General features: G+C 34.4%; 1 protein-coding gene and 1 pseudogene across 17 annotated transcripts in view; one reads left to right on the top strand and one right to left on the bottom strand.

The window, feature by feature from the left end:
• The window catches only part of PPP1R9A (protein phosphatase 1 regulatory subunit 9A), a 323631-nt gene that overhangs the window by 181745 nt on the left and 116826 nt on the right, over window positions 1-25060 (top strand). For all 17 annotated transcript variants that reach the window (XM_027071911.2, XM_053218431.1, XM_027071909.2 and 14 more), the window contains one exon: window positions 17112-17216. In XM_027071911.2, coding sequence (XP_026927712.1) covers window positions 17112-17216 — 105 coding nt within the window. The remainder of the gene's footprint in view (window positions 1-17111; window positions 17217-25060) is intronic.
• On the bottom strand, window positions 5799-5929 carry LOC113603085 (uncharacterized; annotated as a pseudogene).

Here is a 25060-nt window from a genome sequence, read left to right as displayed (position 1 = left end):
GTATCACTTTTGAGTGAAGAGTTTTTAAAACAGGTATTCTTTTCATGAAAATAATAATCAAACAGTACTGAGCTCTCTTCATTCCCTTAATGCTGCCTGTATTGAGGCAGGCAAGAAGAATTATGTAGGATCAGGAACCTGCATTTTAATCATGGGATGCCTCTTCCCCACACTGGTGTGACTGCAGAGAGCAAATCTGTGCCAAATATCTGTTGTCACTGTCACTGATGCACGGAGTGCTTTATAGATAGCTTGGATCACTTCTGTCTTCTCAGAGACCATTTTCGGTACTCTTGATTCCTTTGTGAGATCCATATTTCCATCTCATATTATTTTCCTTCTCCCTGAGGGACTGCCTTTAACATATTATCACCAGATCTGGTGGTGGTGGATTCTTTCAGCTTTGTATGTCTGAAAAATTCTTTTTGTTTTCCTCTTGCTTTTTAGGATATTTTTTTCTTTGTGTATAGAATTTTAGATTAATAGGTATTTGTTTTGTTTTGTTTTACCTTTTAGTACTTTTCCTAGACTTTTTTGTTTTCTGATTTTAGGCACATGAGTGCATGAAGAAAAGTACATGTACACAGATGAATTAAGAAAATGAGAAAGTGCTATAAATGTTGTTTTATTTTCTGCTTATTTAAGTTAATTGTATATGACAAGCAGTGTAAAATTTCCGTTGACAAACAGAAGCTCAAAACTCTGTGTGTTAATTCCCCCTGTCCTTTACATTTTTTTAAAGAAAATGCCTTTTTTTGCCTTTGGGCCATAGGTTATAGATCATTGAGTCCAGAACCTTGAGTTATTTTATGGTTATGCACATATGTGTTTTTAATAAAGAACATAGACTATAATGCCTTCAATCTAAAGAAAAACTTTTTTTTTAATTTTTTTTTTAACGTTTATTTATTTTTGAGACAGAGAGAGAGCATGAATAGGGGAGGGTCAGAGAGAGGGAGACACAGAATCCGAAACAGGCTCCAGGCTCTGAGCTGTCAGCACAGAGCCCGACGCGGGGCTCGAACTCACAGACCATGAGATCATGACCTGAGCCGAAGTCGGCCGCCTAACCGACTGAGCCACTCAGGCGCCCCAAGAAAAACTTTTTAGACTATCCACAGTCACTATAAAATGCTAGCATTAGTTGTCAAATTAGCATTTGCTAATTTTAGAAAACACTTTAAAGTTTTAATATAGTACATGTCCATGGTTGAAAGTTTAGAAAACACAGAAAAATATAAAGGAGAAAATAAAAATTTCAGTAATCCCACATCTAGAGTTGACCACTACTAAAATTCTGCCAGTGAATTTCCTTACAGATTTTTTTTTCTGTGCATATTCTGCTTTTGTTTACTTACTTAAAATTAGGATTGAGATACTATCTGTTGAGTACTTACTATATGTCAGGCAGTCTCCTATGCTCTTTATATTTTGTAAATTATTTATTATTGCTGATAGCTTTGATTAAATACGTATCATTGTTATTTCTGTTGTATATATAAGGAAATTATGACTTTTCTTATACAGTCACAGCAAGTAAGTGGCAAAGCCTGGCTATAAATCTAGCTTATCTGACTTTAGAGGCTATACTTAAATAATATATTATATTATATCACATCATTAAACACTTTTGTACAACAGACTTTAAGAGTGTATCATGCTATTGTATTATATATGGAAACCATTTACATATTGTTATACTAGCATCTTGTTTCAAGGTGTTGATCAGGTTAGCATTTTTATATAAAAATCATAGTGAATATGTCTGATTATTTCTTTGAAATTACTTCCTTAGAGTGGAATTATTATGTCAAGGCGCATTACTTTAAAAAAATTTTTTTTAATTTTTACTCATTTTTGAGAGCGAGAGAAAGGGAGGGAGGGAGGGAGAGAGATAACGTAAGCAGGGGAGGGGCAGAGAGAGAGGGAGACAGAATCTGAAGCAGGCTCCAGGCTCTGAGCTGTCAGCACAGAGCCCCACTCGGGGCTCAAACTCAAGAATCATGAGATCATGACCTGAGCTGAAGTCAGATGCTTAACTAACTGACTCACCCAGGTGCCCCAAGGTGCCTTACATTTTAAATGCTTTAGAAACATGTTGCTAAGCTGCCCTTCAGAAAGGTTGCTCAGTTTGTACCTCCTTAGCAGTGTTAAGAGTAGTCTGTTGCACTGAATCAAGACTGAGTATCGTGTTATAAAATCTTTAATGCATTGATAAGCAAGATATTATCTTTAAATTTTAATTTCTTCTTTTTGAGCTTCTTAAGATGTTTACTAGACACATCTTTTTTCTGCAAATTATTTTCCATTTGCTTTTTCCCTGTTACATTTTTTACAATCGTGCTATCATCTGTTCTTTCAGTGCTAATCTTAACAACGGTCAAGTCCAATAATCAGAATTAAAGAGCAACTCTAAACTAAAACACAGTAAAATTCTGTATTTAGTTTATACCCTTCATTTTCTGTCCAATTTACTGCTTTGAAAATTATTTACCTGGTGTTTGAGACATCCAGTAACCTTTTCTTAGACCTAATCTTCTTAAACTTTTCAGTGTCATATCATAATCACTTATTTCTAATGAGATCCTTGGGTTTTTTTTTTGTTTTGTTTTGTTTTGTTTTTTGTTGGTGTGTGTGTGTGTGTGTGTGTGTGTGTGTGTGAAAGAGAAAGAGACAGACAGACAGCTGTATAGATCTTTTTCCTTATATTTTTCACCCCATATTATAATTCTCCCAAATTAGCTTCTTGAACTCATTTTTGTATTCAGTTGGTGAACTCATTTTTTTCCATGACTATAGAAATTACTTTCAAATTCATATCCCAATCTTGGTGGATATAGAACCTATTTATTATATCACTTGTATCTTGTTTTCATCTCAAACTTAACATAAATTGAATTCCTCTTTTCCTTTTTTTCCTTCCTTTCCCTTGATAAGAACAATCCATTTTTTCTGTGCTGACCCTATTTTTCATTACTTTAGATGTAAACCTTTCTAGTCATCCTTTATTGTTTTATTTATTTTACCTACATAATATCTTATTGTATTTTTTATTTCCCTGCCTTGGAATGTTCCTCAAATTCTTCTTTTGTGTTCATTCTTTGTGCCATATCTCTGTGTCAGGTCTTTCTCTTATTATGCCATATTTTCTGGGGCTTCATTTAGCTGATCTTTCCCAGTTTATCCTCACCTTGTTCCAAGATTATTCTTTCTACAATTATCACTTTTTGTAGCCTTTGTGAACAATAATGTATAGTTGCTCTCTATTTTTTGCCAATCAGGGGCCAAGGTCTTGTTAACATTGAATACCAATGTTATTTAAGTGCATATTCAATTCTCTACTTCAATCAGGAAGATTACATTATTGTCTGCACCAGTGTCCTTCCCCAACCTTCTTGCACATCTTAGTCAAAATAGTAATTACTAAAACTACAATGTATTAAGGCCATATAATACATCAATTACTCTGCTAACCCTTTCACACATATTTTTGCTAATCATTACAATCAGTATGGTAGTAATAGTGAACCTTCTTCATCTAAACTAAGGATTAATTCTTTCAGGAATTCATAGTTGAAGAAACCTAAGGTTTCATAGAAAATGGATTAAGAAAACTGTGTGCTGAGGTAAATGAATGAAAACATCTAAATAAACTTTTGCTAAAATAAAGCAATCAAAATGCATTATAAAGAGACTGTTACACATTTTAAAGTTTTGCTATAAAAAAATAAAGTTTTGCTGTAATAGGTACAGTACCATTCATTTACATTTAACATTTTGCATGCTATATACTTTTAAATAGGATACCTTTTTCCAACCCCCATCCGTCCAGCATTAGGAAAATGCTTGTGAATTTGTTTTATCCTGTTGGTGGTGATATGCATTTAAATGGTGATATGCATTTAATTTCCCATCCCCCAGTCTATCACCTTTTTTTCCCAAGTATTCATTGCTTTTCCAGTTTTGTAGATTGGGGATTGTTTGCCATGTGGGCCTGAGAGCTGTAACTTGAGTCTTTAGTCTCCTTCATTCATTCTTCACTTCCACAGTACTTGCAGGAAGGGTGGGTGGGCCTGGATTTACTTCACCTCAGGGTTCTTTCTCTCTTTCCAGGACTACTTTGTAGAAACTTTCACTCCCAGCCTGCCATCTGCTTTCTAGCTCTTTTCTTTTTCTATCTTCCAGTAGTTCTTTTTTCTATTTCTTTACATCTCACAAATTTAAAAAATATTCCTAAAACAACATACAGAGGGGGAAACAGCATTGGGGACTTTTAGATTATCAGTAAATGAAAACTTTAGGATTGAAATTTTGGTCTCAGCAACTCTGAGACCCAGATTCTTTTCTTACTTCCATACTTCCTTTTATACTCTTCACCCTTCCCCAAGTCCTATTTTTCTCAACATTCATTGTCTTTTACTTCAGGGTTAAACTTAGTGTCCCGTTCATCACTGAAACCATTTAAAGGTCACTGGTTGAGCCCAGCTGAACTCTCGGCCTCTGTACACTTGAATATAATGGTCTGTAGTACATCCATTTATGTTTTTTTGTCATCATATCATGTGTATTGAGTGTGTATCCGTAGATTCATTGTTAAATCATTGAGAGCAGGGACCACATGCAACATACTGGTACTAGACTTTTGATAAGCACTCAAACCTGTGCATGAATGGATTGATTCCACTTCTACTGTTCAGTCTTTTTTGGTCAAATTTCCTTACAACTTTAGTTTTTAATGTTTGTTCTGTTATTTTTCCTAAAGGTAATTTCCAGTAGTCTCTAGTTTTTGTGGGGGGGGTCACAACTCTGTTTGTTTATTTTGATAGCATTGTATATGGCTGGTGACTTTCTTGGCTTATTTGCAAGAACACCATGACTTCGTTGTGAATCCATCTATTCTCAGTTTTTTTCTTTGCTCTGGTTCCACTTAACCTTCACCTCACAAAGTCAATAGCCCTCTCCTCTTAATATCAATCTATTTTTTATACCTTTCTTAGCACACTTACTGTAATATTTTGTGTAGCTTAGCACACTCCAGATCTCCAGTCTCTGCAGCATACACACATACCCCTGTACTGGCATACGTACGTGTGTGTGTGTGTGTGTGTGTGTGTGTGTGTGTGTGTGTGTGTGATATTCTCACACAAGCCCCATACTTCAATCAGATTTGTATCCCAATAACTCTCATTGTTCTTGGAATACAGTCAAGATTGACTCACTCTTACTAAATTACTGACTGAATGAATCAATCAAATCAATGAAGCAAGCATATTATTTTCTCTACTTATATTTTTCTAGCACTTGTGCTATCTTCCTTCTGATTAGACTACTTAGAAATGTCCCTTTAATTGTATTTGTTTCATTGCATTTTATCTAAATTATTCTGTACCAGCATGTGTACTTTCAGAAATTTCTTTGACCTTGCTTGTACTTCTTTTATTCTTGTCCATTAAGATAATCATCACCCTGATTTTCTTTCACCTATGATTACTCTGTCTATTGACGATGTAAAAACCTATATTTGCTTTTCCTTTTATTTCCCCTCACCAGTAGATGCCAGTCCTGTACCTATTAGCTTAAAAAGAAAACCCGTTTTAAAATTTTGCAGTCCTTTATTTATTACTCCTTTCAGTCATCCTTAAACTTGTGTCTTTTCTTAAAATACCCTTCTTGTCAAATGCTCTTGCCTAATTAAAGTCACGTTATCATCTTTTCATTTTATAAAAATACAACAATGATTTTCCTTTTGAGAATTTGAGCTTTTTAGCTTTATTTTTTCTGGAAGGCCAACTGTGTTCATCTTTCAGATTCTATAATTCAACTTTAATTTGGTTTTTCAAAATACGAAGTATACTTTAAATATTTGAATTAGCAATAATCACACCTTGGATAAACCTCATTGACTAGGATACTGCCACTGCGCAAAGCTCCTTTAAATATTTGAAAGAAAAAGAATTTTCTTCTTGCCTTTATCTTCCATAGATGCTAGTAAGTCAGGCACTTGAACTGCCGTGAAAGGTTCTTGGAGAGCTGCTGTACTTGTACAACTGTAGTCATTGGTCACTCAGAAACATTGAGGAACTGTTGTCATCAGAGCTTGTATTGAGCAATTGTTTCCATAGCATTATGCTTTATTTTATGCAAAGGTTAAGAAGAAATAAAGTCATAGTTTTAGCCATTAAAGTAGTTTAGAATCAACTTATAAGACAAAGTCCCCACCCTCAACACATCCCTACACAAGTTAACTTTTACAAAATAACACAAGGAGACGTTAAGTCATGTTACACAAATTATGTATACACATGCACAAAGGTAGAAAGTTAAAAAAAATGATACTTAGATTAAGTAACATTTAATCAGGAAGGATGTTTTCTAGAAAAATATTTAAATAACAAATGACCAAGAGAAGATGTTGTCACAGAAAAGGGAATGGCATAAACAGAATAACGGAAAGGGAGCCAGTAAGTGGAACATTTGCATCTTTTGGGTCTTATCAACAGCAGTGTATAAAAAATGTTATCTTAAAAATGGACATTTAACTTTGTCCCATCCAGAGAATAAAACTGCATGTAACAGGAGTTCTTTCTTTTCCTTTATTCTCCAAAACTGGCTTAATAGGATGAGCAGTACATAATTACTGCTCCAGGCTCAGATGTAAGACCCAAGAAGTTTGCAATTTATCTGCTCAGGGAGACCTTATACCTCAAGAAATATTAAACAATTATCTGAAAACACGTAACATTAGGTGAAGGTGTAAAACATAAGGCGTAGGAGAGGTTCAAAGGATAGAAAAAGACCGCTAGGCTCGAGTAAACAGGTTAATGCCGAAGGAGAAGTTAATATTTGAACTGGACCTTTAGAAGAAGGCTTTCGAGAGGGCAGAGAAGGGATATATGGGCAAATGTGTAAAAGATACAAAGGGAGGAATGTGTACAGTCTTCTCAGGGTATGGCTTGCCTTACAGTTATTATTTTTGTGAGGGTGTTGTTTAAAAATGAAAATGTAGTTGAGTTCATACTAGTTGTTGGTAATATGTTACTAAGGTTAGGTAAATAAATAGAGATGTGACAATTTTTATAACAGTATTCTCAATACTGTTAAGATGTCACATGGCCTCATATTCATCTGTAGATTCAAATAAATCTCAATTAAAATCCCAGCAGGATTTTTTTTAAAGAAATTGATTAGCTGTTTCCAAAATGTATAGGAAAGGCAAGGTACCTAGAATAAAAGTTCTGAAAAAGAATAAAGTTAGAGACTGACCTTACCCAATTTGACAAGATTGATTATAGAGCCTCAGTATCCAAGACTATGTAATATTGGTATAAAATAGAAATATTTAATATCTAATAAATATATAAAAATAGCAATATATGGAATAGAATAGAAAGTAAGGAATAGATGGAGACATATAGGGGCACCTGGGTAGCTCAGTTCATTGAGCATCTGAGTCTGATACCAGCTCAGATCGTGGCCTCATGGTTCATGTGTTTGAGCCCCACATCGGGCTTTGTGCTGACCTGCTTGGGAGAGGCAGAGCCTGCTTGGGATTCTCTCTCTGTCTCTCCCTCTATCTCTGCCCCTTCCCTGCTAGCTCTCTCACTCTCAAAATAAATAAACATTTAAAAAACAATAAAAAAAGGATTGAGACATAGAGTCAGTTGACTTTCAGTATAAGTACCATGGTAACTCAGTGCTAAAATATATAATATTTTTCAACAAATAGCAGTACAAGAATTAGATATCCGTATGGGGAAAAAACTGAGCCACAAATGTTACCATACCATAATTAATTACGTTGGATTAATTAATTAGCCAAAATTAATCATAGGTCTAGACCTAAGAGTTTAAACAATGAAACCTATAAAAAGAATGCATAGGTGAAAATCTTTGTATTGTCACATTTAACAGGTCACAAAACATGGACCATCAAAGAAAAAAACTGACACGTTGAATTTCATTAAAATCACAACTTTTATACTTTGAGAGGCACAGTTTCGAAATGAAAAGAGAAAGTATAGACAAGGACAATATATTTGCAAAACATATATACAAGGACTTGTATCCAGAATATGAAGAGCATTTACAACTCAGTAACAACAACCCAATTTAAAAACTATGGACAAAAGATTTTTTAATAGCTGTTTCACAGAGGAGGGTATATGAATAGCCAGCAGCACATGAAAATATGTTCAACATCGTTAGTCACTGGTGAATACAGATTAAAACCGCATTGAGATACCACTGCACACCTGCTAGAATGGCTAAAGAACACTGACAATATAAAATGTTGGCAAGGATGTTGAGAAATGGAATACTCATACGTGACTGGTGGGAATGTAAAATTTTACTGCCACTTAGGACAATAGTTTGGCAGTTCTTTTAATGTTAAACAGATACTTAACCTTTCAATTCAGCAGTTAAACTCTTTGGTATTTTCCAAGAGAAATGAAAGCATATATTTATGTTAAAACTTGTGTGTGAATGACAATTTTAGTCCTAATAGACAGAATCAGGAAACGGCTCAAATGTCTATCCTGTGCTTTACTCCACGTCTTATGAGCAAGAATTTTAGAGGAGGTGCAACTCCAGGAATCTGTCATTTTCCATGTTCCTCCATTTTATTCTGTTGCAGTCAGGCAGCCTAGGAACTGGTGCTCTAGACTAACCTGTCCAGTATGGTAGGACTACTACTACCTCACACTGTACTTTTGTGCAAACGTGAAAAATGCACCTCTCACAGAAGTATGCCACCTTATGGGTGCATGGCTTGACAGCTAGCATAAAGGCTGAATTTCAATTCTCCTAACTCCCTCAGGTGGGAGCTCTAGTTCAGTGTTATGTGTACAATACATAAAGGAAAATATGAAACAAATAACACAAAGCCATGACTCACAGCCTCATCATGAGTAAATTAATCTGGCAGAGTGTTTAAGATAGGGGAGTCTAGAGTTGGCTAAAGGACTTTATTGGTTTTGTTTTTGTTTCTTTTTTTTCCCTCTAAGACAAGTCTATAATGTTACCACCACAATGCTTCCTTAGACCTAGAGGAAGAGTAGAAAGAGGCTATATGGGCAAAAAGTATGAAGGACGGTTAAAATGGTTAAGAACGTCTGAACAAATCCCATGTTCTCCCTGCTTTGTAGAAGGAAGAGAAGGAATGAGAGTAGGGAGAGATAGTTGTGGATGCATCCATCTTTCCACTTACAGGGAGTAGAGAGTAAGCTCGAGAGAACTAAAGAGGAGCATGCTTTTCTAAAGTCCTGAGAAGAATGATTAACAAAAGGAGAAAGTGATCCTGGACCTGCTCTATGGGAGAAAAGAGTAATGGACTTAACCACATGGATCAAATGGGAAAAAGGGAGATACATGCTGCATACTAGAATTTTTAATTCGCTGTAATATTTAGTCTATTAATTAATTCTTTTTCAACGTTTATTTATTTTTGGGACAGAGAGAGACAGAGCATGAACGGGGGAGGGGCAGAGAGAGAGGGAGACACAGAATCGGAAACAGGCTCCAGGCTCTGAGCCATCAGCCCAGAGGCCGACGCGGGGCTGGAACTCACGGACCGCGAGATCGTGACCTGGCTGAAGTCGGACGCTTAACCGACTGCGCCACCCAGGCACCCCTAATAATTAATTTTTAATGAACCCACCCTCTAGCACAATAGTCAACCAAAGATTCTTAAATACAAACACTTCCTATTTCTTATGCATACAGTAATCCAGTCTTGTGCATGGTGAAATGGGAAAGGGGGTAGAGGCAGATGGGGGGCAGAGTGATAAAAGTTTAAATGTCAAGAAGGATAATGTGGGATAAAAATGTCAGAATTAGTTTAAGACCCAATGCTGAAGAAACTTGACAGCTACACTAAATGATTTAGAAATATATTTTATTAGAATGATGAAGCTGGTAGTGCTTTGGATAAAGTTGTTCTTTAAGATTAATGTTTAACATTTGTATTGAGATGTAATTCACATGTCATCACTTATTTAATTATAGAATTCAGTCATTTCCAGAATATTCAAGATGTGTGTAACTATTACCTCAATTAATTGTAGCACATTTTGACCACTCCAGAAAGAAACCCCATGTCCATTAACAATCACTTTCCTTTTCTCCCAGCTCCCTCCCTTACCCCCACTTTAGGCACTGATCTACTTTCTGTCTGTAGATATTTGACTTTTCTGGACATTCCATATAAATGGAACTATCCTACAATACGTAGTTCTTGTGACTGGCTTTTTTTCACCAGTATGGTGTTTTCAGGGTTCATCCATGTTGTATCATGTATCACATTTAATTCCTTTATATTTCCAAATAATAGTCTATTGAATGGATATACCACGTTTTGTTTATTCTGACGTCGGTTGATGGATATTTGGGTGTTTCTTCTTTTTGGCTATTATGAATACTGGTTTGAACATTCATGTACAGATTTTTGTGTGGACATGTTTTCATTTTTCTTGGGTATATACCTAGGAGAGGAATTTCTGGGTCATGTGGTAACTCTAGGTTTAACGTTTTAAGGAACTGCTGGATGGTTTTCCAAAGTAGCTGCATGTACCATGTTATATTACCTCTGATAATGCATGAGGGTTACAATTTCTGCACATCCTCATGAACACTTGTTATTATCTGTATTTTGGCATAACCATCTCTGAGTGGGGGTGTGAAGAGGTATCTTATTTTAGTTTTGATTTGCATTTCCCTAATGGCTGTTGATGTTGAGCATCTTTTCTATGTGCTTATTGGCCATTTGGGTGTCTACTTTAGAGAAATACCTATTCAGATCCTTTGCCCACTTTTTTTTTCCTCTTAAGATATACTTGACGTATAACATTATATTTCAGGTGTATAACATAATGATTTGTATATGTTGTGAAATGAACACCACAGTAAGTCTAGTTAACATCCATCACTATACATAGTCACAAATTATTTTTTTTTCCTTGTGATGAGGACTTTTAAGATAACACTTTACATAACATCTTTCAAACATGCAATACAGTATTATTAACTATAGTCCCCATGCTATATGTTACATCCCCATGACTTACTTATTTTGTAGCTGGAGGTTTGTACCTTTTGACCCCTTCATCCATTCCATCCACCCCCACTTCTCACCCCCCCTACCTTCTGGCAACCACCAATCTGTTTTCTGTATATGTGAGCTTTGTTTTTGGTTTGTTTGTTGGTTTTGGATTCTAGAGTCTACATATAAGTGAGATCATATGATATTTGTCTTTTTCTGACTTAGTTTTAAATTAGGTTGTCTTTCGGTTATTGGGTTATAACTATTATTTATAATACTGTAGATATAAGCCCCATATCAGATATATGATATATAAATGTTTTCTCCCAATATGAGTATTGCAAATTAAAACAATGATGAGATGCCACTACATACCTATTAGAATGGCCCAAATCCAAAACACTAACAGCATCAAATGCTGGTGAGGATATGAAGTAAAAGAACTCTCATTCATAAATTTGTGCTGTTATCATTTCAAGCTTTTTACAGATTGCACATGACTTCTTAACTGTCTTCCTGATTTTAATCTTTCTTTTCTATGTCATTCTCTTCTCATCCTTACCCCTAATGGAGGAATATAATAGCAGTTTTCAAATATATGAAGGGATATCATGAAAATGGGAATTGATTCACTCTGTGTAACTGTAGTAGTAAAAGAATTTTACTCTTTTCTTCTAAATTATATTATGAATAACTTCAAAACTGAATGCATTGCAGAAAAAATTCAGCTCATTCTGTAGCTTCTTTTTGGCCTCAGATGGTAGAAACCTAAGCAAATAAAAATCACTTCTTCAAACCTTCTTCAACTTGCTATACACACTCAATTTTTGGTCTTCATTATGTTCTCTCATATTCTAGAACGGGCTAACCTACTGTCCGTCCTTCCTTTCAAAAGAAATTCTTCCCATTACTTCACCTACACAATTATATTTTTTCTATCACTGTTGCTGCTGGCATAGCGTCAATTATCCATACTACATTTGACAGTTTACTTAACCAGCTTCTGGTTAACAACCTTTGCAAGTAGATAAGAACTTGATAATAATTGCCTATCATACACAAACAATACCAGACTAGCAACCATAATTTCTGCAGCCACACACACTATTTTTACATCTTCTTGAAGTGTAAAGATAAACACATTCATGAATACGATGCAAAGCTATAGTAACTTTATAACATTTTATTTTTTTAAGATTATTTATTTGAGAGAGAGGAGCAGAGATGGGGGGCGGGGGGGAGAGAGAGAATCCTAAGAAGGCTTCCTGCTGTCAGCGCAGAGGCTCAAGCTCACGAACCATGAGATCATGACCTGACCCGAAACCAGGAGTCGGACACTTAACCGACTGAGCCACCCTATAACATTTTGTTAGAAACAGAGTTGTTTATATTAAAAGCTATGCTTTATGACTAAGGTTTTGGAGATCACTAAGAATCTTGGAAATCATGTTTTAAGCTGATACTTTTAAAACATAATTACTATTGATATAAAAGTCAGAATTATGATTCAGTTTAAACACAATTTTTTTATGCTTGTGAAACTTTATGTAGGGATACTGTACATGGTGCCTGGTGTATCCATATCAGAATATTAGGAAGTTCAGATTAACTAGTCTCTTTATTTGGAAAATACAAGCCCACACCTTTACAAAATCATGGAGAAAACATAGGTATGTATTTTAAGCAAAAATTATTAAGTTAGTCTTATTTGTCTAAAGATTCACTTTTATTACGTGAACTGGGCTCTCTATAAAAAATTTTTCTGAGCTTCTAGAAGAATCTCTAAAGATTTTTTTTCTTTGTTAAGATACTAGAAGAGAAGTTTTCTGAAAATGCTTACTATTCTCTATGAACCAGATTATCCTTCCTTTCAATTCCAAGACTTTATAATTTAATTTATTAATACCCTTCTATGTTAGGAACATATTTCACGCACACACGGTGAGAGATAACGGCTTTTCTCAATTACAGGAACAGAGAATATGTAACTTCAGTTCTGCAACCTCAGAAATAGCTTTAAGTAATCAAAGAAACATAAAAACTCACCAGTCAGGATTTCAAAAGGCTATTTTCCTTTCTAGTGTCCATGAAATTTTATATGAAATAGCCTAAGCCCACAAATAGTCAAAAAACAAATTAAAGGAGAGCAACTCAAATTCTTTACCATCTCCCACAAGAGATAATAGATCCCCAGAATCCCGATAGCCGTCTCAAGAAGTCAGATTATAAAATTACAGTGGTACTCATTACTGCTACCAGTGGGGAATTATTTATTGTTGTTGCTGTCTAGTGCAAACTAGATCCAGAACCAAAATGACCAAAACCAGAAAAAATTCAAAAGTACTAAGTTAGAAAAAAAACATGTTAACAAACATAGCGCATTATTGCTGCTTTGGAATCACTGTGGAGACCAAGCAAATAGGTGCCTGGGCTTAAACAGCCCATGAAGTGCATTTCTGTGATGACAGTTGAATTGGCTTTGTGAATCCACTGTGGCATCTTGGTGGAACCTCCAAAGCTATTGTAGGCTAATATTCAGAGAGTTAAAAAATGACTTTGGTACATATAAAATGAACATGTATTAGACTTTACTAAACTCACTAATTAATGAGAGAACCAGTGAGATGGTAAATGTGATTCAAAGGACATTTTAGAAGAACATAGTTCAAGGCAATATTACTTAATAAAGTAGTATTAGAACATTAATAAAGTAACATTGCTAAGTTAGACATAAAACTAGTTAATACTCTACAGGGAAATAAACCATGGCCTATGAGATTATCTTTTTAACAGAAGAAAAGTATCTGAGTTTTTCAGGACAAAAATCTACAAATTAACATACAACTTAAGTATATCCAGGTTTTTAATCAATTTTAAACAGTGGATCAATTAAAATACATTCCCCCAATTATCCTTGGTTGGACCTGTTAAATAATGCACCTACATCACATAAAAAAGATAGGTTGCTCTCCTTTTTGCCCTTGTTTTCAAGCTTTAAATAACTGAACACATGGCAGCAACACATGATACAACCAACACTTGCCCAGAGTAATTATATAGACAAGTTTTATTGATGGGAAGAGTCAATATGATAAAGATGTTAGTTTTCCCTGAAGTAATCTAAAAATCAGTATGATTTTATTCAAACCTCAACAAGTGTTTTTATAGAACTTGTCCAGTAAGTCCAAAATTAATTATGAAGAGAAAAAGCTCAAGAATAGTTCAGAAAAATTTGAGGACAATGAACTAAGTAGAGGGAATTATCCTATGAAATGTCAAAACTTATTATGAAGCAATGGAGTATGCAGAGATAGACAAACAGACGAGTAGAAACTAATAGAAAACCCAAAACATGTTGATACACATTTGAAACCCTGACAGACGTAGCACTACAATCAATGGAGAAAAAGTGAACTCTTACTAAATGTTGTTAAGCAGATTGTTTATAACACTTGGAAAAAATAAAAATAGATAGCTAACACATATTATAATAAAAAATAATTTCCAGGGGTGCCTGGGCAGCTCCATCAGTTAAGTGTCTGACTGTCAATTTTAGCTAAGGTCGTGATCTCACAGTTTGTGGGATAGAGCCCTGTGTCGAGCTCCATACTGATCAGCACAAAGCCTGCTTAGGATCCTCTCTCTCCCTCTGTCCACCCCTCCCATTCTCTCTTTCTGTGTCTTTCAAAAATTAATAAATAAACTTAAATAAAAAAAATAGCTGGGTAGATAACTAAATGCAGAAAAGCAAAATGTTAAAACTTGTAGAAGAAAGTATAGAATGTTTGTATAACTTTGAGGCAGAAAGGGAGTCCTGAAAGAAAACACAGAAATACCTAATACAAAGCTGAAATTACAAATGTGACTATAGTTTTAAAATTTTTTTTCCTCAAAATACCATTTTTCAGAGAAATCTGAAAGGACAAGCTACGGATTGGGCCAAAGGTATTTGCAGCGTATTTCATTGAGAAAGTGTTAGTACACAGGATGTATAAGAACATCTTCAATAAATCAATAAGGAACAAGATACTCAACCCAAAAACATCAACAAAAATGGTTAAAAAAAAACCCATGATCTAACAGTCTTGCAGAAGTGGGCAAATAACTCGAAGATCTGAAAAGTACATGCAGCCACACTAGTAATCAAGGACATGCAATTAAAATCACAATGTGATATCTTTTTACACTTACAAGATCACCAGTATTTTTAAAAATTTTTTTAATGTTTATTTTTGAGAGAGAGAGTGAGAGCGAGGGAGGGGCAGAGAGACAGAGACACACAAAATCCAAAGCAGGCTCCAGGCTCTGAGCTGTCAGCACAGAGCCCAACGCGGGGCTCGAACTCACGAACTGAGAGATCATGACCTGAGCCCAAGTCAGATGCTCAACCAACTGAGCCACCTAGGCGCCCCGAGATCGCCAGTGTTTAAAAGGTTCCAAATCTCACCAAGGTGAGATTGGTGAGAGTGTGGAAAGTCAGAACCTTTCATACAATGCTATTGAGAATATGGATTGGCATAGCATTTTGAACAAAATTTGTCGGTCTGTTTAAGTTGAAAAAGCCTATGTTCCTTGATTCAGGAATTCTATTTCTAGCTATATATTGTAGAGAAATCCAACACGTGTGCATAAGGAGACATGTATGAGCTAAAATGGAAAACAATACAACTGTCCATCTGCAAAATAATGGGTGAATATATTTTGGTATATTCATAAAAGATAATGCTACACGGGTGTTAAAATGAACTAATAGAGGAGCCCCTGGGTGGCTCAGTCGGTTAAGTGTCTGACTCTTGATTTCAGCTCGGATCATGATCTCACGGTTTCGTGAGTTTGAGCCCTGTGTCAGGCTTTGCACACTGACCTCATGGAACATAATTTGGGATTCTTTCTCTCCCTCTTTCATCTCTCTCTCCCTCCCTCTCTCTCTCCCTTTCTCTCTCAAAATACAAATAAATAAATAAATTTAAATGAACTAGTAGAATGGTTCTATAACCATGGATAAATCTCATACGTAACACTGGGTGAAGCATATTGTGCATATCATATATATGTGTTATTTCTACATCTAAACCCCAATAGGAAGACTAAGCATCAAAATTAGTATGATGGTTACCTCTAAGGAAACAGTGAGCAGACTAGAATTAGAGGCAAATAATAAAGGGGCTTCAGCTTTTCCATAATACATTCCTTTAGAAAAAAAAATGACTCAAATATTGCACAGTGCTGAGATTTGATAAAGTTGGGTGTTTGGTACATGGGTTTTTATTAGCTAATTTTCTCTGCACTTCTTCATGATTGAAATACTTGAAAATACTTCAGAAAATAAACAATACTTCATTTTGAGACATAAAAAAATGGTGTATATATAACATATATATATATACACACACATATATACATACATATATATACATGTCTGTGTATATATATATATGTATATATGTGTGTATATGTGTGTGTATACAGACATGTATATATATATATATATATGTATATATGTGTGTGTATATATATATATGTTTAAAAGCATTATATACTACATAACACTAATACTGTGTGTTGCTCCTAAACATAAATAAATACATACATTTATATACATGTGTCTGACCACATGCACTCATATACGGTTATGAGCATTATATATTTCAAGCGTACAACTTGAATAGGAAGGATTCCCTGCAATTCCTTGAGGAGGAAAAGTGGAAGGCAGGACTAAGTATGAGGCCCATAGTGTATTTCAGCTGGATGTATTATGTTTTATGTAATTTATTAAGGACAAAAAAATGATGTAAGTATGCCATACATTAGCAGTTATGAATTCTTTGTGATAGGATTATGAATATTGAGTAAACTGAATCTCTCCATTTAGTATTGCTTCTATCTATTTTTTCAAAACAATCTTTTTAAAACATTAAGCATTTGGCTAAGATCTGGAACTTGTGTATAAAAAACAAATTTTGGATCAATAAGAGTGTCTTAAATATCAAGTGTTTTGTCAACTCATGTATTGAAAATGGCAATGTATTATCAGAAAAGTTAATTATGGGTAATTTTTCCCCTCTTCCCAAAGAATACAAGTCAATGACCAGATTGTGGAAGTGGATGGAATCAGCTTGGTGGGTGTCACACAGAATTTTGCTGCAACAGTTCTCAGAAACACCAAGGGCAATGTCAGGTAAATATGTGGTTTCAGATATGTATAATTTCATTACTTAATATTATGTTGAATTTTAGCCTGCTAGAATTGTACCTATAGATGTATGTAATTTCAATGAGAATTTTATCTAAATACTTAAAACTTGCCTTTAGTTTTTAATGTTTCCTTCTTATTTGCTTATATTTGTTATATTTGTTAAATTACATTTGTTTATACAAATGTAATTTAAAACCAAAAATTATGGTATTTTAGAAAGGCATGAAGATACGAAGTATACAGTGTGAATCAACATGGTCAATTACTGAACTATGTTAGTATTCCTAACTAGATAGAATTTCTACTTACATCCTCAACAAATATGAATTTAGACTCTAAATCCTTTTAATAAAATCAGTTATACAATAAGTTGAAATTGAGCTGATTATACCTATATCCAGTGGTACATGGTTCTTAGAAAGACTGTCCAAATTATGTAAGGTTAATAAATGCATTTAAAAAATCTCTTCATAGACTTTATAGGACTAATCTTTGATAAACTGTAACTTTGCCAATTTAAAGTACAGAGGGTACATTCTTTTAGACCTTGAAATTTATATTTGATCCTGGGGTTCTGAAAATTGTAGCTTGGAAAACAAATAAGAAAGTAGTCCTGAGCCAGCTAAGGTCAAGTTAAGAAATCCATTTTATTTGGTCATAAGGCATTTATGTATGTATGTATGTATGTATGTATGTATGTATGTGTGTGTGTGTATGTATGTATGTATTTTTTGTTTTGTTTTTAATTTTTATTTATTTTTTTAATTTACATCTAAGTTAGTTATGTATGTATGTATTTTTTAAAGTTTATTTATTTATTTTGAGACAGAAAGAGAGTGAGCAAGCGAGCCGGGAAGGGGCAGAGAGAGAGAGGGAAAGAGAATCCCAGGCAGGCTCTGTGCTGTTAGCACTCATGTGCTGTTAGAACTCATGAACTGTGAGATCGTGACCTGAGCTGAAACCAAGAGTTGGATGCTTAACCGACTGAACCACCCAGCTGCCCCATAGGGTATTTGTTTTTAAATACAGTGTTTCTTATGTCTTAATACTTTTCCATCAATCCTATGAAGGAACATATAGGGGACATTATTTAGTATGGGTAAGTCTCCAAATGTTTTAGTGTTATCAGCAGAATAGAACTGCCAAATATTTTGAAAATACCAAGTGAGTTAATATTGCTGTAAAGACAGTAACATGAAGATTTTTTTTGCAGCATGCTTTATGTTGCACAAACATGGGTTTAAGTTTTAGAATTTAGACTGTTTCATTTGGAAAATATCCTTTAATGCTGAAGGAAATGTTTAAGGAACACATCCGTGACTTTCATGGGTGCTGTGTTGATGCTCCAAGAATACCCATAGTCCTGAGAAAAGGATGTGAAATAATTGGAAAAAGCATAGATAAAAAACTGTCTGATGCTCCCTCAGGACAGGCGATTTGTCTTTCTGCAGATTGTTGTCTGTTTTTGAGACAGCACTTTCCTATGTCAGTATAGAACTTGGTTTAAAAGCTACCCCAATTAGGCTTTGAAGTGAATTTTAAAGTGAAGTGAGATATACATTAAACGTAGAAGACTATTTTTCTTTTTCTTTTTTTTATAAGAACATTTTTTCAGTTGCAAAGAAGTTTACAGTTACATGAAATCCTAGCCATCCCTTTCCTTCAAGCCTTGTCCAAATTGCAAATGACTTCTTAATTCTACCCTGATTGCAGTCTTTCCCTTCTTCAGTCTGTCCCTCTCATCCTTCCTCCTAGTGGAGGAAAATAATAGTTTTCAAATCTAGGAAGGTCTGTCTATCATGGAAAAAGGAATTGACTCATTCTGTGTAACTCTGGCACTGGAAGGTCTAACACCTATAGGTAGAAATAATACTTCTGCATCCATTATGTGCCTCTCTTCTTCAGAAACCTTCAATGGCCCTCCATTCTGTACAGAACCTAAGCTCTTTATCCAGATATTAAAATTTTTTCATCATCCAGTCTTACCACTTACCTCTCTCTATGTTCATACTTTGGTTCCGTTGGACTGGTGTAGTCATATTCCTTCAAATGTGCCTTGTGAGTTATTGTTTTATTATCGTACCTTTCTGTCTGCCATTTTTTTCTGTTTAAAACACTGTCTTCTGTTTAGAACCTATTTATCTTAAGGCACATATTTCAGCTCCTTTGCCCTGAAGAAGTCCTCCTTGACCTCTATATTACCTAGTGATCTCTTCCTTCTGGTAACACTCATCATTCATACTATTTTTTTGACCTTGAGGTGACAGCACATTCTACTTTCATATTTTAAAGGCATACATTTTATTTCCTCATTCACTTTGCACAAGTCTTGATACTGAAATGGGAACTTTGGCCCCCTTTGTTCCCCCAAATTATTTAACTCAGGGCCTTAGTTAATTGAATATAAGGAAAAAGTCTTTTCTCAATTTTAATTTATTAAAAATATTTGAATCCTCTGAATATATTTTAGGTGGTAGTTCTTCATAAAGTATTAATACAAAAATAGGATCCAAAAACAAGATCTGTATTTTCATGAACTTTTTAAAACTGAGAATTTAAAATATGTATGGTTTTGAATTTCTTATTATTTGGTGACTTTGCTATCATATTTAGTGGTTACTAAAATTTATTCTCAAAAAATGATATCTACAAAATTAGTCAGTTTAGTTTGATTTTTTTCCTAACTAGCAGGCACAGACCTGGGAGGAATGTGTGAGAGCCGTGGGTCTAAAGATCCAAGTAGGAGAAAGATGTGAAGCTAGAGGTGATGAGAAAAACAAAACTGGGATTTGCATGGTGATTATTTCTTAAGTATTGGAGGTCAAGATTTTTACTTATTTTCTTGAAATGTGTATGAAATTGGTGTCACCATTTGGATGTGAATCGAAATTATACAGTGAAGTTCTGTGACTTCATCCACACTTTCAGAGAATTATTTTCCATCTGACCTCAGTCTACTTTATTCTAGTAAAGTAAAAATTACAATACCTGAGTTCATGAACCAATACTACTAACAAAGACCCCATGAATATGACATTTTTAATGCTCTAGAGAAATTACAACTATTTTAATGTTGCAACTTTCAAGGATATATGTACGTTTTTCAACCCTACATCATTTATATGAATTAAAGCATACATTAGGCCATGGTTAACAAGTGGTTCCGGTAAATGATTATTATTTCCTTCACTTAACTGATATCGCTTAAAACGAAGCACTCTCTGTAAGTACTGTGTTTATATCATGTAATTATGTAATTGATTAGGAAAGGACCCACAGGATTCAAATAGTTTATACTCAGAAATGATGCAACACAGGAACAGCAGGAGAAAGATGAGCATTAACAGGGTGGGCATGGAGGACTCAGGCTCATCCTTCCACTGGGCCTCACAGGACTTGGTCTCCAGATTCTAAATCACCACAGGCATGTGCATGAAGCATCTTGGTATCAAGAAGCGCAAAGTCTACGTGTGGTAGGGATTTCTCACTGAAATCATTGACAGCCCCTAGATTCTACCAAATCCCGGTAGAAGTAACAAATCCGGTTATTACCAGTTTTGACAAGTTAGTCTGTCTTGCCTTCAAACAATTCATGGACCCATATTTGCAAAGCATCATTTGTCCCTGGTTAGTACATTTCACAGCTCTGACCAGTGTTCAGTACCATGCTCTAGGCAGTTCTGAAGTTGAGTACTTTGTCAATCCAGGTGGTCTCATGCTATATAATACATATTACATATAACACATTTACTGCTCTCCTTTTGCTTTAGATTCTTACTATTTAGTATGTTTCTATTGTATGTTTCTTCTTCAAAAAATTTTTTATTTGAACATATTTATTATATATTTCAATTTTACCTGGTGAAAACCTAAAAAGAAAATGTTGTAAATTATTTAAAAACCTATAATCTTTTTGGTGGTCCATAGAATGTAACTTGCCAAATGTAATATAGTTAAAAAGTTAGAAAAAAGTTCTATTCTTATTATCAGATCCTGCATTATGTGAAAAATAATTTAAAGGGTAGAGATTCAGATCATTTGAATCAGCAGGTTTATCCACTTACTCACAATTCCTTTTTATAACAGAACTTACTAAATGATGCTTTTCTTGGAGATCCTTAAAAGAGCCTTATGTTTGTTGGTCCATGTAAAGTTATGGGAAAAATACTTTTAAACTTGAAATTATAAGGTCATTAGAAAAATAATGATTAGTTTGAAAGACATAAAAATACTGGTTGTGTACCTATGGAAGGAAAGTAGGAATCTATAGATACTAGGAGACTAATTCAAAGTTATACAAACTACCTTCCATTTATTTTTGGATATCTTTTATATTTGGATATTTTGTGTATATATATATATACATATATGTATATATATATTTGGATATTTTTTGTATTTGGGTATATATATGTATATATGTGTGTGTGTGTGTGTGTGTGTGTGTGTGTGTGTGTATGTGTGTATATCCATATATAGTTTTGCCACAGATGTCCCAAATGTAGACAGTTGACTCAGTCTCTTATGTTACATCTCTGTGGACAATAAAAAAATGTATTTGAATTATAGTGAAGCTAGAGGATAGGTAAAATCATACAGCTGATTCTGGTATTATTTAATTTATTCATTGATATTTCTTTATGCACTTAGTGCTAGGAATAATTATCTTTCTCTGGTAACTGCCTTTTTTCACATGAAGCCAGACCTCGTGGATTCAGATTCTGGTTTAACTACTTAGATACATGAGTTCATAGAAGTGTTTAAATCTCCCTGTGCTGTAGTTTCTTCACCTATAAAATGGGCATCATGATAGTACCTACCCCATACATTGGTGATGATTATTAAACGAATTAATACATGTAATAAATGCCTACAAAAAGTTGGACCTCAATGAAATATTGGTGATTATTATTTCCTTCTCAAAACTCTGATCCCTTCTTAGATGTTCATGTAGATTGCTGGAAAACTGAGAGGCAGTTGTATAGCCATTTCCAACAAAGGCACAGGGCCTTACAGTCTGCAGAGGAGACAGACCCTTGTTACCAATTTCTCTTTAACTCTTTGGAAGTACCAATATAAATCATTTCTTCATATCTTGATTTTTCAGTTTTAGATGAAAATTTAATAATTGCTTGTTGTAAACCTTTCACCTAGCAGGGTTTTTTTTTTCAGTTAAAAACTTTTGCAAGAGTTTATAACATTTACTTTCTAATACATAGCTACAATTGTCATGGGTAGTTTTTCTATAAATTCATTCAAAAAGTTAAAACCAATAGGCAGTATTTATAATGTTATGCTTATGAAAATATTATTCAGTTTAGAATCAAGTAGTATGACTGAATTGATAGAAAATGAAATGTAATTTTATGTCATTCAATCTGTGTCACTGTAAGGGAGGGTTTCAAAGCATAAAGGTTCTAATGGAAACTGACTTAATTTATTTCTAGCCTTCTTGATTTCCTCTGGGTCATCCATAGCTGCCAGGGTGCTTGCATGTCTGAAAATGGATTATTTTGCCCTGAAATATGGCTAGGTATAGTATTTGAGGTTCAAAATCTTTTTCTTTTAGTATTATGAAGACATTTTCCATTGTATTTTAATATCTACAATTGGTAAAGAGAATTTTAATATTAATCTGATTTGTAGTCCGGTTTTCTGTCTTGGATTTTTCCCCCCTCTTAATTTTATTTTTGAAATTTTTATCAGGCTACAACTAGATCTGTGTTTGTTTGTTTGGTGTAGTTCTACTTGGGAGTCAGTCTGAACACTTGAGTTTGAGAAATTTTTCTATTATTATTTTATTATTTTCTTTATTTTTCATTGTCTGGGTTTTCTCTTCTCAAACCAGTATTAAATGGGGATTAGATATCTTGGCCGTATTGTCTAACATCTTCTTTCTGTCATCTCCATCTGTTTACATTTTTGTTAATATATTCTAAGAGTTTTCTCAATTTTATCAACCATATTACCAATTTATTTGTAAGCCATGGCCTTTTTTTTATCCTTTCTGACCCATTCTATTTCCTTTTTCTACTTAAAGTTTGTCCTCTCTTATCCAACCTTGAGAATTATTCACCTTCCTACTTGAGATCTTCATGTGGCTTTCAAATGTAATTAAGTTTCATGTAGCACATCAAATGTAATATGTTCAAATTATTATCCTTTGTACCATTCTCTGTCTCCTCCAAAAAAAAAACAATCATGTGATCTCTACTTGGCTAATTCTGTCTTATCAGTTCTCAGTTCAAAAGTCACTTTTTCAGTAAATGAGTTCTTCTTGTATTAAGCTTTTCATGTTGTCCAAGTCAGTTTCTATCACATTACCAATATTTTCTATATAGCATTCATCAAGTAATCCTCTGATGATCCACTCTTCCTAGTATTGCCTCTCTTGTTCAGTCCTCCACCTCATTGTCTCCTGACTAGCCTTGATGATTAGAGTATAAAGAAAGTAGTGATGTGTGACTTCTGAGGGTATGCTATAAAAGGCATACCTATACCTTCTGCCTTGGATTTTTGCATCACCAGCTCTGGAGAAATCCAGCTACCATATCAGACAGCCTTCTGGAGAGGTTCACACAAGGAAGAATTTAGGCCTGTTAACAGCCAGCACCAAGTTGCCAGCCATGTGAGAGGGGCACCTTGGAATGAGATCCCTACCCTCAGTAAAGCCTTCAGGTGACTGCAGCCCCAGTCAACATTAGATTGAACTTAGTGAGAAGCTCCAAGCAGAACTGCCCAGTCAAGCATCTCCTGAATTCTTGGCTCAGAGAAACTAGGAAAGATAAACCATCTGTAAGTTTTGGGATAATTTATGTCAGAGAAGATATAAATTAGAACAAAAGAGAGGACATCATTACAGACCTCACATATAAGGATTAGCCAATATTATGAAGAACTCTATGCTGATAACTATTACTTAGAATAGTTAAGTTCTTTGAAGACAATACTATCAGAAAGTACCAAAGGTCACTCAAGAAAAAATAGTGTGTGTATGGGTGTGTTTGTACACATGAAGATGAATTCAGAGTTAAAGCTTTCCAGTAAAGAAAATTCCGGTTCCAGTTTGTTTCATTGGTGAATCTCACCAAACATTAGAGAGAGAAATAACATGAATTCTATACAAATTCTTCCAGAACATAGAAGAGGGGACACATCTCAGCTATATTTATGAGGCCAGCATTACCATTTAAGTGAGAAAAAGACATTTAAAATAAAAATTATTACTGCCAATATTTTTCATGAATGTAGTTACAAAAGTCCTTAATAAAATTTTAACAGGTTAAAGTCAGAAATATACAAAAAGGATAATACATTATGGCTAAGAGACATTTTTTGGGGGGAAGGGGAATGCATGTTTGATTTAATGTTTGAAAATCAACCTATGGAATTTTCCATTCTGATAGAAAAATGGAGAATAATCATATGCTCATTTCAGTAGATGTAAGCCACAGAAAACTCTCAGGAAATTTGAAATATAAGGGAACTTCCTCATAGTAATAAATAGCATTTAAGTGAAACCTATAGTTAATATCATACTTAATGATGGGAGACAAATGCTTTCTCTTTAGTATAAGAACAATTTAAGAGTGTCCACTTTCACCACTTCTATTCAGCATTGTGCTATGGGTCATAGCTAGGTCACTGAGGCAACAGTAAGAAATGGCAAACATTTTTGATTGAAAGGGAGAAGTAAAACCCTTTATTCATAGACAACATGTTCATCTCTGTAGAAAATAGCAAGGAATCTATGAAGGATGCTGCTAATAAGTGAGTCAAACAAGATTACAGGGAATAGGTTGATGTACACAAATCAGTTCTGTTCT

This window comes from Acinonyx jubatus, chromosome A2 (genome assembly GCF_027475565.1).
Source record: "Acinonyx jubatus isolate Ajub_Pintada_27869175 chromosome A2, VMU_Ajub_asm_v1.0, whole genome shotgun sequence".
NCBI lineage: Eukaryota > Metazoa > Chordata > Mammalia > Carnivora > Felidae > Acinonyx > Acinonyx jubatus.
This window is presented reverse-complemented; position numbering and strand designations above follow the sequence as displayed.